Source organism: Tursiops truncatus, chromosome 13 (genome assembly GCF_011762595.2).
Source record: "Tursiops truncatus isolate mTurTru1 chromosome 13, mTurTru1.mat.Y, whole genome shotgun sequence".
NCBI classification, from domain to species: domain Eukaryota; kingdom Metazoa; phylum Chordata; class Mammalia; order Artiodactyla; family Delphinidae; genus Tursiops; species Tursiops truncatus.
The window spans coordinates 50,063,364-50,082,577 of NC_047046.1; the positions used below are offsets into that span (position 1 = coordinate 50,063,364).

The 19,214-nt window shown below is 40.4% G+C and overlaps 1 protein-coding gene and 1 long non-coding RNA gene across 3 annotated transcripts in view; one reads left to right on the forward strand and one right to left on the reverse strand.

The window, feature by feature from the left end:
• Positions 1 to 19,214, forward strand: part of GALNT1 (polypeptide N-acetylgalactosaminyltransferase 1) — a 70,219-nt gene that overhangs the window by 47,516 nt on the left and 3,489 nt on the right. The window contains exons 7-10 of the mRNA XM_033837663.2: positions 1,574 to 1,754; positions 2,614 to 2,753; positions 14,803 to 14,901; positions 15,386 to 15,520. Coding sequence (XP_033693554.1) covers positions 1,574 to 1,754; positions 2,614 to 2,753; positions 14,803 to 14,901; positions 15,386 to 15,520 — 555 coding nt within the window. The remainder of the gene's footprint in view (positions 1 to 1,573; positions 1,755 to 2,613; positions 2,754 to 14,802; positions 14,902 to 15,385; positions 15,521 to 19,214) is intronic.
• LOC109549191 (uncharacterized) overlaps positions 17,899 to 19,214 on the reverse strand; it is a 103,004-nt gene continuing 101,688 nt past the window's right edge. For both annotated transcript variants that reach the window (XR_012325378.1, XR_002175408.3), the window contains exon 8: positions 17,899 to 18,075. This is a non-coding gene — a long non-coding RNA (uncharacterized lncRNA). The remainder of the gene's footprint in view (positions 18,076 to 19,214) is intronic.

The window sequence follows — 19,214 nt, forward strand, 5'->3', positions numbered from 1 at the left end:
CGAGTTTAATCAGACTTCACAGCCTTCAGCCCATAAAAAGTTTGGTGATACTATTAAAGGTTCATTATAAACTATTTTAAGCAAATAATTTAGTTAGATTACTAGTCCACCTGTAAAACTTATACAAGATTCCCCTGTTGTCTTTAATTTGTTACTTTCAAGGAAGTGATTCAAACTCTAAAAATAAACAAAAATAACACATAGTTTGTAGATGCTACTTTGTTACTTAACTGCCAAAAACATAATCTCACTTTCTTTAATATGCTTTGTCCTTCTGGTTTGAAAATTGTTCTCTTATTTAAACCTGGTCACTTTACCAGCTTTATATTTTTCCCCATAAAAAGAAAAAGGCGGGCTTCCCTGGTGGCGCAGTGGTTGAGAGTCCGCCTGCCGATGCAGGGGACACGGGTTCGTGCCCTGTTCCGGGAAGATCCCACATGCCACGGAGCGGCTGGGCTCGTGAGCCATGGCCGCTGAGCTGCGTGTCCGGAGCCTGTGCTCCGCAATGGGGGGGAGGCCACAACAGTGAGAGGCCCGCGTACCACAAAAAAAAAAAAAAAAGGCAAAAGAATTCTGAAATTATTCTAAATGAATGGTAACCCAGTCAACCTTAAGTCTTATGCATTTCCTGTTCACAAAAAACAACATATTTTTAAAATGACATAGTGTATTTCTGAAAATAATGAACTTTAGACACATGGCCTATAGTGGAAATCACACTGAACTGCGCTGAAGTCTAACCCAGCTAGCTTGCTGTGTTCCTGGTAGATAGCTTTGCTCTTTATAAAAGGAGAGGTTTGAACTCCAGATCATCTTGGAGATCCTACTTAGCTGTATTACTTTATGATCCTGTGAAAATGTTAAGGCAGGCACACAATATTTAACAAAATCAAAATTTTTCAAAATGTATTTTAATTGAAAATAGATGTTTGACTTACGGAAAAATGTATTTTGAAAGGATAATTTCGTTAAGGATGTGAAACCAGTTAATGATCTTTCTTTTACCCCTTTTTTGTTTTTATTCTCACAAACACCATAGAGTGTGCTCTCACTGTCCACTGAATAACTCACGAGTAATCAAGTTTAGATTCCTAGGTTCTGTTTAATGTACAGGTTGTGACAGGTTTGGAGAAGGAGGAACAGATAGGACTCTGGCTGAATACTGCATGGTCAGAGTTTTTGACCACGAACCATATTAATAAATGTACACACAACCCATAATATAAACATTTCATGAAACAGTATATCCTTGTTAGTACTGGTTGCAGTTCATCAAATTTGAATTTTATGACCCTTGTAAGAGTGACGGCCTGCAGTTAGAGAAATACTGCTGTGGACCTCAAGTCTTTTCTGTATTTTGCATTTACCTATCTTCCTGAATTTAACCTTCAACTTCTGGTTTGATCAGAACCAAAAATTGAGGAAGCACTGGCTTTGGAACCATATAGCAGGAGCTCCACTGTACGCCCTTGATTCTGTGAAATTCCAGCTATGAAACTCAATAAGATGTGAACCGTTTTTTTTTTTATAATTATCAGTGTTTAAAACTGGTCTTCTTTGCTGTTGTTTTCAGATTTGGCAGTGTGGAGGAACTTTGGAGATTGTTACTTGCTCACATGTTGGACATGTGTTTCGGAAAGCTACACCCTACACGTTTCCAGGAGGCACAGGGCAGATTATCAATAAAAATAACAGACGACTTGCAGAAGTGTGGATGGATGAATTCAAGAATTTCTTCTATATAATTTCTCCAGGTTAGCATTATCTTGCATTAGAATTACAAAACTAACTTTCTTGGTCTGATCCTAATGCATTCTGAAGAGAGATAAGAAGGAGTGGAAGAGAACCTCTGAGCAGAGGCCAGACACCTACCTCATAAGTTGTTGTAAGGAGTAAAGGAAGTCACATACGTATAGAAGGTGCTTAGCAGAATGCCTGGTATATGTCATTAACAGTAACAATACATGATCCAGTCTTGCAGAAGTCACTATTTGTCCAGGTGCTTTCCATGTTCTTTTTTTTTTTAAACCTAACTGCAACATTTAACATATATATGAAAGCGTCAAGTATTTCAAGGCCAGTGCAGAGCCCTGTAACATGCCTCCAGGGACTTCTCTCCTCTTCTGAGTTTTGTGGCAACAGCTGTTCCATCAGCTATAAATCTGCCTGGCATTGTTACCATCCCATCCTCTTCAATCACCACAAGACTGTGCAGTGGTAGCGCACACAATTCAGTGAGCTGTGAGAGAGAAACCTGACTGGAAACAATTGCTCTGTTTAACCTCTGTTTCATATTTGGGCAAAATTGGTCTTTATTTTTGTTTTTGCCTTAACAAATATTAAACTTTTCTGACCCCCTATAACTTACATTTGTATGTAATATTATTAGCATATATATCATTCTCAGATAAATTTAATTTTTCTTTGAAAAACACATATATTTCCTTGTTTTATACTTTGGGAGGTGGATTTATGGTATGTCACTTGTGTAGTCACACATCACCAAAATGATACTACTTTTCCTGTTTGACTGGCTTTTTAGATGCAATATATAAATAGAAATGTGTTACCTAACGGAACATTAATAATTCAGTCACTTATTTCTTTTAACAGGTGTTACAAAGGTAGATTATGGAGATATATCATCAAGACTTGGTCTAAGACACAAACTTCAATGCAGACCTTTCTCTTGGTACCTAGAGAATATCTATCCCGATTCTCAGATTCCACGTCACTATTTCTCTTTGGGAGAGGTAAAAAAAACGTGTGTGTGTGTGTATTCTGTGTGGTTATTATGTTCTCACTGATTTATAAAAAAGAATAGAGGTTACACTTCTAACAAGGGAGTACCTTCGTATTAAAGTTATCTCAAATGTGAGAAAGTTCTTGTTGAAGCAGTCTACTTATTAATTTTTTATCATGTTATATTTTTGTTAAAATAAGAATGCTCTACCTCTCACCTTTCACAGTTGGACTTTTGTTACAGTATATTAGTGTCTTTGATAGACTTCTTATTTTAACAAACTGGCCCATTTAGTTGAAACCATATATTCCTAAAGCTAATGTTCTAGCATTTATTAGCCCAAATTAAAGTGTGAGGAACTTCAAAGTAAAGATAAATTGTAAAGAACTGACAAGGAAACTTGAAAGACCATTTATAATAAGTTGTATTTTTAACACCCATTTATTTTCCCTTGGGAGTCCAAAATCTCAGTGTGGGCGTGGAGGTTGGAAAGACTGTTGGTTAGCATACTTATCTCTGATGATGCCTTTAGTCATTGCTCTTAGAATTCAGCAGCAGATCTTCTTGAAACTGAAATAATTTACTTATTAGTGCTTATAATTAGCCGACACAATTAGTTGTGCTTTGGAGTTTGGCCTTTTTAATCTTTGTGGGTGCCCATGGTATAGGGTCTGGTGTGAGAGAGTCTTGCCTTCTTACCTTCTGGTATAACTACCAGGATGGTCACAAGGAAGTATTTCTTGTGCCCTGTCCCACTGTTTTCCTAGACTGTCGATAGCCGTTCTTTCTGGTTCCCAGCCAAAGCTGTGCTCTGTGTGTAGGAAATCTAGATGGGTCCTTCTCTTTAGTCCAGGGGTCTGATCAAGTCAGGGGTTTTAGTAGTTTCATAGGGCTGCCATAATAAAATACCACTTCTGGCTTAAACACAGAAATGTATTGTCTCACAGTTCTAAAGACTAGAAATCCAAGATCAAAGTGTGGGCAGGTTTGGTTCCTTCTGAGGTCTGTGAAGAATCTGTTCTCTGCCTCTTTCTAGCTTCTAGTGGTTTGCCGACAATCATCGGTGTTCCTTGGCATGTAGAAGCGTCACCCTGATCTCTGCCCTCATCTTCACATGGCATTCTCCTGTGTACGTGTCTGTCCCCAAATTTGCCCTGTATATAAGGACACCAGTCATATTGGATTAAAGCCTACCCTAATGAACCTCATTTTAACTTGATTACCTCTGTAAAGAACCTGTCTCCAAATAATGTCACATTCTGAGGTGCTGGGGGTTAGGACTCCAACATGTGAATTTGGAGTGGGGACACAATTCAATCCATAACAAAGATTGAGCTAGGTGGGGCTGGGTTGCAGTTTTAGGGAAGACTTAGTTCACTTCTGGCTCATGTATGTTTCTTGGAGGGGTCTTGTCTCCTCAACCCTGAAAGTTTTGCCTTTCTGAGGTTTTGAGATTAGTATACTTTAGCCTCCCACCTTGTTCAGTGGGGGGAACCAGTTGTTATTTTTTCAGGTCTTCTGTCTAGCAGGAATTTGTCTCCTAAGCACCAGGAGATGTGGAAGATTTTTTTTTTAATTTTATTGAAGTATAGTTGCTTTACAGTGTTGTGTTAATTTCTACTACACAGCAAAGTGATTCATTTATATATACACACACACACACACACACACACACACATTCTTTTTCATATTCTTTTCCATTATGGTTTATCACAGGATATTGAGTATAGTTCCCTGTGCTATACAGTAGGACCTTGTTGTTTATCCATCCTATATATAATAGTTTGCATCTACTAATCCCATACTCCCTATCCCTCCTCTACACCCCCCATTGGCAACCACAAGTCTGTTCTCTATATCTGTGAGATTGTTTCTGTTCTGTAGATAAGTTCATTTGTGTCATAATTTGGATTCCACATATAAGTGATATCATATGGTATTTGTCTTTCTCTTTCTGACTTACTCTGCTTAGTATGATAATCTCTAGGTCCATCCATGTTGCTGCAAATGGCATTATTTCTTATGGCTGAGTAGTATTCCATTGTATATATGTACCATATCTTCTTCATCCATTCATCTGTCTCTGGACATTTAGGTTGCTTCCATGTCTTGGCTATTGTAAATAGTGCTGCAGTGAACACTGGGGTGCATGTATCTTTTCAAATTATAGTTTTCTCCGGATATATGACCAGTTGTGGGATTGCAGGATCATATGGCAACTCTGTTTTTAGTTTTTTGAGGAACCTCCATACTGTTTTCCATAGTGGCTGCAGCAATTTACATTCCCACCAACAGTGTAGGAGGGTTCCTTTTTCTCCACACCCTCTCCAGCATTTGTTAGTTGTAGACTTTTTAATGATGGCCATTCTGACCAGTGTTAGGTGATACCTCATTGTAGTTTTGATTTGCATTTCTCTAATAATTAGCTATGTTGATCATCTTTTCATGTGCCTGTTGGCCATCTGTATGTATTATTTGGAGAAATATTTATTTAGAGCTTCTGCTCATTTTTTGATTGAGTTTTTTTTTGCTGTTTTTGTTGTTGTTATTGAGTTGTATGAGCTGTTTGTACAGTTTAGAAGTCCTTGTCGGTCACATCATTTGCAAATATTTTCTCCCAGTCCATAGACTGTCTTTTCATTTTGTTTAGGTTTCCTTTGCTGTGCAAAAGCTTGTAGGTTTGATTAGGTCCCGTTTGTTTATTTTTGTTTTTATTTCTATTGCCTTGAATGACTGACTTAAAACATTGGTATGATTTATGTCAGAGAATGTCTTGCCTATATTCTCTTCTAAGAGTTTTATGGTATCATGTCTTACATTTAAGTCTTTAAGCCATTTTGAGTTTATTTTTGTGTATTATATGACGGTGTGTTCTAATTTCATTGATTTACATGTCGCGGTCTGTCCAACTTTCCCAATACCACTTGCTGAAGAGACTGTCTCTTCTCCATTGTGTATTCTAGGCTCCTTTGTCAAAGATTAATTGACCATAGGTGTGTAGGTTTATTTCTGGGCTCACTATTCCGTTCCGTTGGTCCATATGTCTGTTTTTGTGCCAAAAACCACACTGTTTTGATTACTGTAGCTTTGTAGAATTGTCTGAAGTCTGGGAGAGTTATGCCTCCTGCTGTATTCTTTTTCCTCAGGATTGTGTTGGCAATTCTGGGTCTTTTATGGTTCCATATAAATTTTAGGATTATTTGTTCTCCTTCTGTGAAAAATGTCATGGGTAATTTGATAGGAATTGCATAAATCTATAGATTGCTTTGGTAGTACGGCCACTTTAACAATATTAATTCTTTCAATCCAAGAGCATAAAATATCTTTCCATTTCTTTGAATCATCTTCAGTTTCCTTTATTAATGTTTTATAGTTCTCAGCATATAAGTCTTTCACCTCCTTGGTCAGGTTTATTCCTAGGTGTTTTTTTTAAATGCAGTTTTGAAAGGGATTGTTTTTTTTTACTTTCCCTTTCTGATATTTCATTGTTAGTGTAAAGAAATGCACCCGATTTCTGTTATGTTAATCTTCTATCCTGCTACCTTGCTGAATTCGTTCATCAGTTCTAGTAGTTTTTGTGTGGAGTCTTTAGGGTTTTATATATATAGTATCATGGCATCTACATATAATGACAGTTTTCCCTCTTGAGATGTGGAGGATTTCATTTTCCCTTTTAGCCACAGCTTCCCATCCACTGACAGCACAGCAAATGTCCCATGAGGGGAATGGCCTCGTATTTGGGGCTCCTCTGATTTTTATTTTGTCATGCTAGCCTTCACATAACCAGCATCACTGTGCTCTTTCCTTAAGGAAAAGGCCCTTTTGGGCCACACCCTGTCCTCAGCCTGCACCATCAGCAAATGTCCTTACTGAGGAAGACATCTGGTGATTGTCAGCTCACCTAGGGAGGGCTCTTCCCTTTCTGGGATTATAGTTCACCTCACCCTAATTGCTTCCATTGCTCTCTAATAGACTCAAAAATAGGATTTCTGCAATTTAGCTGTTTTTCCCTCTACTTGTTGGAGCAGAAGTGTTGGACTACTATGTGTTACTACTGAGAAAGTGCTTTTCCTCTTCTTTACTACAGTGCAATACCTCAAGCCAGGGGGCCATAAAGATTCTGGTTCTCCTTTCTTAATAATCTTCTAATTCCCCAAGGTCCCTCTTTTTATTAGGTCAAGGCAGTGATTTTCAATTTTCTGATTACAACCCAGAAGTGGTTTATAAATCAATTTAGCTACTTATGGCCAACATTTTTTAATAGCTTAGGAAATACTGTATGAAAGTGCATTGCTTATAGTAAAGAAACTTTGTTTTTACTGGGTCTGTCTGCAGTTCATTGCAAATCTTTATAAACCTTTAAATTATAAAATTGACTTTTTGAAGGCATGTGAATCCAAATAGAAAAAAAGAAAAACTCAACACTTCTGTGACAGGAATTGATAGCAGGGCAAAATTTTCTTTGTAAGTCACGACAGGGAATGTTGATTTGTGTGGACAGGGCCACATCCAGGTCCCACCCCAGGACTGAATCTTCCTGACATTCAGGAAAAGTCGGCCCCCCCCACCCCCGATCTGCAGGAGGTTGTCACTTCTTCCTTCCTTTCATTCATTCAACAAATATTTGCATACGGACTATTTGATAGATACTATTTTAAGTACTGGGAATACAGTGAATAAAATAAAGTCTCTGCTTTTGTGGATCTTACAGTCTCTGGAGAAAGACAGATTTTTCTTTTTTTTTTTAAATATTCACGGTGTCAGGTGGTGGTAAGGACAAAGGGGATAGAATGACTTGTGGGCGGGAGTGGTGGTGCTCTTTTATGTGGAGTAGTTGAAAAAATCCTCTCTTATAAGGTGATTTTTGAGCAGAGATCTGAAGGAAGTGAAGGAGCAAGTCAGATGAATTTCTGGGGAAAGAGTGTTCCAGGCACAAGGAAAACAAGTGCAAAGGCCCTAAGACAGGAATGTACTTTGGCACATTCCAGAAGCAGCAGAGAGGCCAGTTGTCTGGGTATAGTGGACAGGGGGAGAGCAGAAGAAGATAAGGTCAAGACGTAGTGAGGGCCAAATCACATAGAGCTTGTAGGCCGTAGTAAGGACTTTGGGTTTTGTTCTGAGGTGGGAAGTTGCAGGGAGAGATGAGCAGACTTTCACTGAAAAGGATCAGATTGTCTGCTATGTCAAAAAGAACTCTGTGGGAACAAGAGTAGAACTGGTGTATTGGTGAAAGGAAAAGAATAGCCAAGGATTATATTAAGATTCTGACTGAGACTCTGGGGCAGTGAAGTTGGCCTTACTGAGATGGGAAGGCCTGTAGAGCAGGTGCAGAAGGTGCTCAGCAGTGCAGTCTGGGACATGTTAACATTTGATCCAGGTAAAGATAGTGGATAGATATTTGCATTAAAAAACCTGCAGCTTGGACAAAAGTTTGCGATGGAGATCTAAAGTTAGGGGTTGGCAGTATATAGGTGGTTTTTAAAACCACAAAACTTTATGAGAGCACCTTGCGGGGGGAGTGAATGTATTGTAGATGGACAAGAGGACTGAGGACCAAGCCATAAAAAACTCCACAATTTAGAAATTGTGAAGGTGAGAAGGAATCAGCCAAAAAGACTGAGAAGGAGGAGCATTGAAATAGGAAGAGAGGGAATTCCCTGGCAGTCCAGTGGTTAGGACTCTGTGCTTCCACTGCAGGGGGCACAAGTTCTATCCCTGGTCAGGGAACTAAGGTCCCACAAACCACATGGCATGGCCAAAAAAAAAAAAAAAAACAGTTACTATTTCTGAAATAGGAAAAGAACCAAGAAAGTGATGCCCCAGTAAGTGAAGGACTTGCTTCAAGAAAGAGGGAAGTGATCCATCGTGTGGAACACTGCAGAGAAAGGAGGGAGACAAGTCCTGAGAACCAGCCGTTGGATTGGTGAGGGAGACGCTGTCAGGAGGCTCCATCTCACTGTGTCAAGTGGGTTCCGGTGGAGATCTGTAGGGACGGAATCTCTGATGGCTTCACAGGAGATCAGGAGAAGAGGAAGTGGAGATCATGAGTGTGGATAAGAAATTTTGCTGTAAAGCTGAACAGAGAAATGAGTGGTAGCTGGAGGGGTAAATGGGGTTAAAGAAGGTTTTTTCTGTTTATTTTTACTAAGATGAAACTGTGCTGATGCCAAGGACACAAAAGAGAAAATGTGAAGATAGAAAAGAGCCACCGCTTGCAGGAGTCCAGGAGTCACGTTTAGTAGGTGGGGGAATGGGCTGTGGTGCACAGTGGAGGTAGAGGCTGGAGGGTGGGCAGTTCATCCACGCAGCTGGAAGGAAGTGGGGGCCGGGGCCAAGTCAGGCAAATTGTGGGTTGAGAGCTGGAGGCTGGTAGTTTGAGGTGGGAGTGTGAGGGACTTCTCTGGTGAGCCTTGTTTCTTCAGCTGAACACAAGATCGTTGGCTGAGAGTAAAGAGCGGGTGTTGGTGATGGGGGAAAGAGGAGGAGATGTAACGTGGAAAAGTAGGATGCGGTAGAGCAGCTAGATCACAGCGGGGAGCTGCGCGGTGGTGAGTTAGAAACTGATCAGCCTGGTTGCAGTGTCTTCCAGTGCCAGAGCGAGCACAGACTCCTTGTTTGTCCTTGGTAGTTCCTAAGGCTACTTCATGGTTGACCTGAGCTCCCTGCCTCTGAGCTTTGTTGTGGTTTAAGGAAGTCACCTCAAACAAGCGAGGGTATGCGGAGTTCCTTGTCTCATTAGTGAGTATCCATTCCCTTTGCTGGGGCCTCATTCCAGTCAAGAAAGGCCCAGCGTGGGTGATGCCATGGGAAGATTGATAGCAGTTGCTTGCCTTCAGAATAAAGAATGAGGAGCTTTTTTTTTTTTTTTCAGAACTGACCCAATTTTGGACAACACCTAGGCATTGTTAGCTAGGTCAGAATATAGGCATATTACAAAGAGCCACTTGTCTAACACACAGTAGATGATTGCCTAGGCAAGCTTGCCTTTTACCTGCCTCTTGCCAGCCGGCTTTCTATATAAGAAACAGATTTTACCCTCTGTGGCCTGCTTGTTATTACCTTAGTAACTAAGCAGCTGGTCTTAAGCATTTATGTCCTTAATACTAGGCCACACTGTCAGGTCGAAGCTCTGATTTTGGGACCGGGGTTGTTCTCGAGCACCAGCCAAAGTGCAGCTAGGGAGCTTGTGCTTGTGATAGCTCCACCTCTGTGAGCCTTCCTTTGCTAGGACTGGAATTTAGCCTATCAGGTACCTCTTGTCATGTTACAAGGGCCCAGGGAAACCTGAAGTCATAGGATTTTAGAGCAGAAAGGGAAATCGGAATGTGTACATTTAGCACGTCTGGCTCCACAAAGTCTGGCTCTCATAGCTCCTGTAGGGACCTGGAACTGAATGAATGTGTTTCATTGTGATATCTAGTTGTTGTTAATCCAAGAGGTGAATTGTCTAAACAGCAGACACAGAAAGCAAATAATCCAGACTCTTAACAGTGTAGCCAGGCTTATGGACTGACCATTTACTTTTCCACCCTAAAATTTACTGAGCATGAACTTTATGTCAAGTACCAGTCTGATGCTTTACAAATATTAACTCATTTCCCAGCACTCTGAGATAGGTGCTATTTTCCCCCACTTCACGTGTAAGTAAATTAAGGCACAAATAAATGGTTTAAGCAACGTGGCTCAGGTCACAACCACAAAATGGAAGAGACAGGATTTGAACACAGGCAGTCTGGCTTGAGAGCTTGTGCTGTTAACGACTAACACTCATACCCTTTCTCGTATCTAACCAGTATTACCCTCACGGCAGAAGGGGAAAAAGTAAATCTAGGTTCCGTAATAGTAGATTCTAAGAATCCTTTAACTGCTTACATTGTCTACCCTAATGAAGGTGCCAGGATTCTGGAGGAGACTATAGCAGAAACCAAGAAACTTAGGCTCTGATTTCTTGCCTGGTTTCATTCCTGGTTTCCCAGGAATGAGTGCATTCACAATCATCAACTCATAAGGTTGAAAATAATATTTTAGTGACAGCTGTTGTACACCTGAGTTAAGGAGAACCAACAGCTATTGTGGACCTACTAGGTGTCGGTTTCTGCTGGGTCTCTGTATGTGTTACCTCACTAAGGGATCTCAGCAAATGTGAGAGAGAGTGTTATCCCTGTTTTACAGATGAGAAAATGAGGTTTGTGCAGCAACATTTCCCACTTACTATGTTCTAAAGAATGCTGGTGTCTGATATCTCTCAAGGTGCCTGTTAGAAAGGCAAGGGATAGGGGAGGAGGGGTGGATTTTATGGCCAAAAATGTTTGGGAAATGCTGCTTTATAAAAAGCAGCATTATATCCTTCTGTACTATCAGTCCGCATCCCTACCAAGAGTCTATGTTAAAAGGCTTTGAGAAGTCCTTCAGTAAAGAAAACCTATTCAAATTTGTTAATCTGGTATTTCCCAAACATACTTGATCACAAAATCATTTTTTCAGTGGCAGATACTGAAAAACAGTTTATTCAGTTGTTCAAATCATGGTTTTGGGAATAACTGTCTTAGAGTACTGACCTGCCAAGGTCGCATGGCAGGTGGAGCCGGGCGTGAGGCCCAGCTCTGCGTGTCCCCCAACCCTGAGCTCTCATGCCTACCCATCTGCCTCCAGACACCTTGAAAGTGCGGCTATTTTCCCCTGACTGCATCGTTCATATATTGTTATGACTTTTTTTAAGTGTCAGATTTTGAGTAACCAAGTCTGGTACCTATTTCCATTCCAATATGAACATTGAAACAAGTATTATCACCACCATTCCATAGTTCACTAGAAAGCCGGTAATTGGTTACATAGCCTTAAAGCTGTATAGAATTACCATTTTGAACATCTGATTCAACTTTTTTTTTAATGTTCCTAATTTTTCCCTTCCGCAAAGACTCTTCAAAGTTAACTCCCACCAAAGAAACCTATTAAATGATCTCCTGCCTCCTGACATCATAAAGAACAGAATTGTTCCCAAAACTCACCCCTAGTCATCCTGGTTTTTCATTTCCTTCAAAAATCATCTCACACACTCTGTAGGTGAGGTAGCCCACATGTATTACTACAAAGGAGGGGGATATTCCCTGAAAATTGTCTTCGCTAGCAATCTAACATGTGGAAAAACCAGCCTGAAGAGCAGCTCAAAGATGCCACTTTATGCGTTGAGCCAGACAGAATCCTCTCTGCCCAGGGACCAAACATCACAGCTCCCCTTCTACAGAAGGTCCTTCCTCACTGAGTGTGCGGGGCTTCTCTCCACCCCTCCCCTGCACTTTGGAGAAGTGCCATCAGGCCCCACCAGAGGCCCACCCACTCTCTGACCACCCGTCTCAGCTGGGCCACGTCTTGCTGATCAAGGTTCATTGTCACCAAAACAGTTGTTGGGAAGTAATGGTTTCCAATCCTTGGAGAACTCTACTTTTAACATCTAGTTGTCAGTAGTATCCTCAAGGGTTGGAGGCTCAGATCTCTTATGTCAGAAAACAATCCAGAATTGTTCATAGGAGTGGTGTAAGGGTGGTATAAGCTGTTACAGGTAAAACTCATAGAACAATGCCTAGTGCAGAGTAAGTGTAATTTATTTGCTGTAATTTTTAGCAACATCAGTTATGGAAACAGAATAGCCAAAGTTGATTTATTATAAGATAGTTACTGAGTGATAGGAAGTCCAATTACATTTGGGGAGAATTTTATTTTTTATTTTTTTATTTTTTTGCGGTACGCGGGCCTCTCACAGCTGTGGCCTCTCCCATTGTGGAGCACAGGCTCTGGACGCGCAGGCTCAGCAGCCATGGCTCACGGGCCCAGCCGCTCCGCGGCATGTGGGATCTTCCCGGACCGGGTCACGAACCCGTGTCCCCTGCATCGGCAGGCGGACTGTCAACCACTGTGCCACCAGGGAAGCCCGAGAATTTTATTTTTTTAATTTTTATTATATTAAGTTTGATAAAAGATAATTATTTAACCAAAAAAACCCATTCCATGTGAGAGGGAGAATCTGACAATAATGTTGGTTCTTCCCTAATCATTTCTGTGACATTTATCACCTTTCTTGAGAAACCTCTACATCTATATTTGAGAGAAAAAAATTGATGAAAACAAAGGACTGGGGAGTTTGTAACTTTTTCAAAAGTATAAGGAAATAATTGTTTTATATGAATATATGAGATAAAGACTCACCTTGTCAAAATTTGAACTAAATTTTTTGTCAAGTAAGATAGCCATGATCATCAAGTATTAATTGATTATCCATTAAGGTGCAGAAAGGTGTGTTTTATGTAAAATTGTATCTAACTATAAAACCTTTTGTAAAATCTATTTATGAGGTAATAGGTTTCTGCTTTAAAATAACGGATAAAAAGATGATGTGCATTACGTGGTAAAAGAATTCCTGGATACTGATGTGATATGCTACACCCAGGAAAAAAAGGCCTTGTGATTTCCAGCTTGAATAATTTGACAGCTTGTGGGATTATTAATAAAACTAGGGGTATCAGGGGAAGGGGGGAATATATGGAGGAATGAAGATGGATGTTTGTTTTAGGTAGCACTCCTCAGGGTCAGGGGTGGAGTGGCAGGGGTATGTTGAAATATTCAGGTGAAGAAGTATTAGCATTAAGGAGTTGGAAAATCCTGTTTTTGCATGAACTGAGTTTGAGGTTTTGATGGAATAGCCAGATGGAGTTGACTGGCGATAAGGTGGCAGCACAGAATTATTACCGTTTCTGAGTCCACTACGTGCTAGACTCCGAAGTAGGCATGTGGATGCACTGTCTTACCCAGCCTCAACATAGAGCTGACTAGTCTCTCTTAGGAAATTGTCCTCAGAGGGTTTGGATCATTTGGACTTAAACCCAGGCCTCTCTTTTGCCAAAGCCCCAGTTCTTATTCTGATCCTCTGGGAATAATACAGTTATTCATACTTATGCTATTGTATCTTTATAAGAAAAAAATGCATCTGGACTTGTTAGTGCCTTATTAAAATAGTGGAATAATATGTAGACTATACATGTTTATAAAAATAAATGGGTTATTTGTGGTTTTAACTTTCCCCCCAGTTTCTCTCTCACACACAATTACTCCTTTTCTATCTACATGACATGACAGATATAGTTTGTCCCACTTCTCCCTTCCGGCTTACCTGCTGACAGTACCACCCATGACAACAAGATTTAGAACTTTACAAATGTCTATTAATTTGCCATATGCTTTTAAACTGTAGTGGTTCAGAGGAAAAAAATATATCAGTGCTTAAAATATTCTTCCTAATTCAGATGACTGATTCAACTTTTTTATGTAACTGACAAGTACCTAATGGAAGAATGGTGTTTACACTACACACCATGCTTAGGCTTTCCAGTTAAGCCAAGTTCCAGGTTCTTTGCTTAGAAAATACCCACCTTGGGCTTCCCTGGTGGCGCAGTGTTTGAGAGTCCGCCTGCCGATGCAGGGGATGCGGGTTCGTGCCCCGGTCCGGGAAGATCCCACATGCCGCGGAGCGGTTGAGCCCATGAGCCATGGCCGCTGAGCCTGCGCATCCGGAGCCTGTGCTCTGCAATGGGAGAGGCCACAACAGTGAGAGGCCCGCGTACGGCAAAAAAAAAAAAAAAAAAAGAAAATACCCACCTTGAGCCTCCTAAGAAGTCATCAAAGTAGTTATCAATAGTAATGCCCCCTTATCTTGGTGGCAAACAGTGTCCACAGGGAGCTGTTAAGTTGCTTCATATTATTAGGCAAACTAGAGCTTACTGAGTTAAATACAAATCATAGAAGAACAGTTTGGGATGAAAGAAAGAAAGAACTTAAAGGATTTCTCCATGAAACACAAAAATTACTTATATAAATAGTAAGACCTTTCTAGATCACAGAATCTTAGATAGCCAGACAGTGATTTTTTTTCCCTCCCAACTCATAGCCCTTACCTAAGATTTAGTGGGAAGTTTAGATTGATTTTAATGTGTGTGTTAGATATGTATGTGTCTGTCTAGTTAACCTCTCTAACTCGTGATATTTTTCATTATTCATTGTCCCCCTAGATACGAAATGTGGAAACAAATCAGTGTCTAGATAACATGGCTAGAAAAGAGAATGAAAAAGTTGGAATTTTTAACTGTCACGGTATGGGAGGTAATCAGGTGAGTATTTCAGTAAAGCTTTAAAAGGGGTAATTTTTGGATTTGTTTTCATCTTCTTCCTTTTTTATTTCATGACATCATTCAGGAAATATTTTCCTACCTTTAAAGAGAAAATAATAAAGACTTTAGGAGAATAGAGCCTTCAATCTAATGATTATTTTTTAAATGAAACATTTGTAAAAGGCCCTTTCTGAGAACTGTGTTTACATTGTTGTACGTGAGATTTATTCTGCCCTTTTTAGTCAAACAGATGACAACCCTTGACAGTACACTCCGTATATACAGAGAACTTAAGATCATTTTTTTTTCCTCTCTGCAAAAATAGTGGTGTCTTTTCTGAGTTATTTATTCTCCATTACACTAATAAAGTTCAAAAAGCATGTATCTTGAAATACTTGTCTTTTTCTCTGCCAGATTCTTGGGCATATAAAACGCTAATTTATTTTGCTGTTAAAGCTTATATGTGTGCATTTTTGTTTTTCAGGTTTTCTCTTACACTGCCAACAAAGAAATTAGAACAGATGACCTTTGCTTGGATGTCTCCAAACTTAATGGCCCAGTCACAATGCTCAAATGCCACCACCTAAAAGGCAACCAGCTTTGGGAGTATGATCCGGTGGTAAGTTATCCAGTTGAATATAGGAATAAAATTGGGTGTCATTGGGTGTATTGTATAAAATATTTTATATCTAGAAGAGTGAATTCTTGTGGAATCTGCATATGGATCAAATTGTTCTTATATTCCAAGAATTGACAGGTAGGAAAAGCAATATACGTGAAATAAACATGTTTTAATCTCTCCAGTAATTAAATTAGAATTGCCTCCAGTCCCTGGGTCCTTATTGTTACTATGTAATCACTCTTCCCTCCGTATGTCCTTAAGCTTTGCCAGCCACTGTGGTAGAAATGGAACGGTTAAGTAGGCTTTTAAAATTACCGAATTAAACACTGAGGTAAAAGGTGAGATTTAATTAACGAAATTCTCTGGCTCAGTGATTTTTCAGTGACATATATAATAAAACTATTTGTCTTTGCTTTCCTCTGGAGCCACTCCCTCTCCCCACCTGCTATATGTTGTACTCAAATAGCGGTACTTAAAAGCAATCAAAGCATCTCCAGTAAACCTCTCTTCCTTTCCTCATACCTGGCTAACCTCCCAACTTACGCTTTTTTGCTCTATGGTTCTGGAACCAGCACCAGCATCTTCAATATATCTTTCTCTGGTTCTTTTTCTTCCGCTTACAAGCACTGGTTTTCTTCTTCATGTTGGGACAGACTTTTGCCTATTTTATTTTGTACATACCATCCTACTTTTCTCCTGTGCCGTATGATGGCGAGTGAATGGCTGGCACTTGTGCCTCTGGTTCTTCAACCTGGCTTCTGCCTTGGTCTGACACTATATAGAAACAGCCCCTGGATGCAAAGCCAGGACATTCTCGTCTCTTTTTCTTAACTTCTCTGTAGTATTTACTATTGCTAAGCAGATGCTCTTTTAAAATCCTTGTATCCATTGGCTTTAGATGCACTACTGTTTAGTTTCTTCTCTTAGCTTTTTCTCTACTTCTTTTGTCTGCTTGGCTCACTCTGCTGCTTCATTCTACCCCCTCAATGGAGATGTCCAAACCAAGTTGTGACTTTGGCTGTCTTTTCTCCATATACTGCATCACATACAAACCCTGGTCTACTTTTCATCTTCGACCAGCTATTCCCTGAACGTATCGTGTACTTTCCCACTTTACATTTAAGATCATACAGTTCCATCTGCCTAACAAATCCTGCCTGTTCTTGAGAGCCCAGAATTGACATCATTTCCATGGATCGCAGCCAGAAATTAGCTCTCTCTGTCTTAATTACAATTGTCTCTGACCCCTGTAATTCTGTGCTTCTTTGTAGTTATTTATCTACCAGTCTTTTTCTCCACTATTAGTTAGATCCTGGAGGGCAAAGACCATGTTTTATAAATCCTGGGTCTCCCTTCACAGTATCAAACTATAGTTAAAAAAAAAGTGTGTGTGTGTGTGTGTGTGTGTGTGTGTGTGTGTGTGTGTGTGTGTGTGTGAGAGAGAGAGAGAGAGAGAGAGAGAGAGAGAGAGCGAGCGAGCGAGCAGTAGCTCAGTTAATATGACTGTTGGAAGTGGCCTGAATATTCTGTTGCAGGGTTTTCCATGGTGCATGCCATTGCCATTTTGGATGTAGCTGCCCCAGGTCCTGCAGGATATATGGCATCTCTGAGTCCAGACAGTAAATGCCAGTGGCACCCCACAGTCATTGTGAAGCCAAAATATTTTGAAAATTAAAAAGCCTCCCAATTGTATATGTTCATTGAAGAATGATGGTATGTTTAATTAGGTAATATAAACCTATTTATAGTAGCATGAACAAATAGTGGTTTAGTTTTTTCTTAAGTCTGGATGTAAGTGGCTTCTGGCATGGATTCAGTGATACAGTGATGTCAGGGATAACATTGCAGCAATATTCTTGGCTTTTTCTTGTGGCCTCTAGAAGGCTGCTACAGTGCTCACCATCACACCCAACTCAAGACAGGAAGAAGGGAAGAGGAATGTTGCACTACTGCGTGAATTGCTCTTTATCAGGAAAGCCAAAGCTTTTCCTGGATCCCCTGCAGCAGGCTCTGCTGTGCCCCATGGGCCAGAACTTCATCTCATAGTGATCCCCCAGCCATAAGGGGAGGCTGGGAAAGCAGGCATTTGCATTTCCAGTCTTTCTTTATGGTGTGATGTGGCCAGGAGACAGGGAGTGGGAATGGCCATTGGCAGACTGTGTATAAGATACACAGTCTACCACAGCAGTTATTCAGAAGTAAATGTTTGCTTAGAAATTAAGGAGCTAGAAGTGATTTAGGATATTTTGAAAGAACCAGTTATGAGTGTAAAGTTTTAAAACCCCTGGAGCACTCTGCAAGGTGTCTTCACTGAGATTAAATTTAGTATTGCCAGCTGGGTTCTCCCAGAAGCAGACTCCACTCCAAGGTTCGTATTCAGGATGTTTATTAGGGAGCATCCTTTAGATCAACACCTGTGAAAAGGGAGACAGAAGAATTGGCAGAGGGAGGAGTCAAGCTGCGATGTGGGTCCCACAGTCTGAGCTGACTGCACAGGGAGTTCCGGACGGCCCATCAGAGTTGTCCTGCCTCCATCAGTTGAAAACTGCAGTCTGGAAGAATAACACTTATGTCAGTAATGTATAATCTAAAGTCATGAAATCTTAGATTTCAAAGGAACCCTAGAAATAAAATTCAGGACATTGTTTTTAATACATGTAGACATTGAAGCCCAGAATGGAAGTTAATTGCCCAAGGTCACAGAGCAGGTAAATGGTGTTACCAGATCTCAGACAGACCTGGGATTCTTAATCCAGGATTCTTTGCACAATACCATACTGTCTTCTATTAAATTTGTATATTGTATCTTTGTCTTGTTTATAGTATACATTGCAGAGAGTTTACGACACCAGGCTCTTTCGCTTTGACTACTTGTAGCTGTCCTTTCTGGAATGAAAATGTAGATTTTAACACAGTTATATCTAGAGATTAGGGGTAGAGGGCGGCAAATTATTTTTTTTCTAGGTTGCAGGTGGACTTTATGCAATGATAACTATAGCTTTCATCCTCCTTTCAGAGGTTACAATTAGCCTGTTGCCTTAGTTACACTCTTTCTGTGTGGAAACTAGTCCATGCTGATGGATCCTCTGCTGAGTACGGTGACCACAGTCCGCACAGAGTCACGAGCCACAGAACTGTGCCCCTGCTGTCAGCAGCCAGAGAGCTGTGTCTGGAACAGGGCTCTTCACCAGAGTCCTGGTCTCCTGAAGGGATGTTAGCTTCCTGAAATTATAGGGATTCTGTCTTAATTTTGAGCAGTTAAATACCCAGCATGTATCAATAACCTCTGTCTTTGTTACAAGTTTATTTTAATGATTCTCAATAAGTGAAATAATGACATTTTTAAAAATTAGGGTGATAAAGACCAATTTCCCAACTAAGTTTTTTGTTGTGCTTTTTTGTTTTTATTAATACTGACAGTGGGCCTGATGAAGTTGGCCACTCAGAGAAGCTTTGAAGGGCCTTCTGGAATGTTTGGGGGGTTCTTTTTAAAGTGCTTTGTTTTTGTCTTACAAATGACCAAAGGCCTTAGCAGCAAGCTGTGTGCTTCGCTCTCGGGGCTGCCAGACTGTGTCCGCGGCTGCTCAGGATGTTGTATGAGTGCCTCTGAGCTGGGCGGCACTTTCTGTTCATTATCTTAACATTTCCGCACAGCTCTAGACGCATTCTTGTCCCCATTTTATAGATGAGG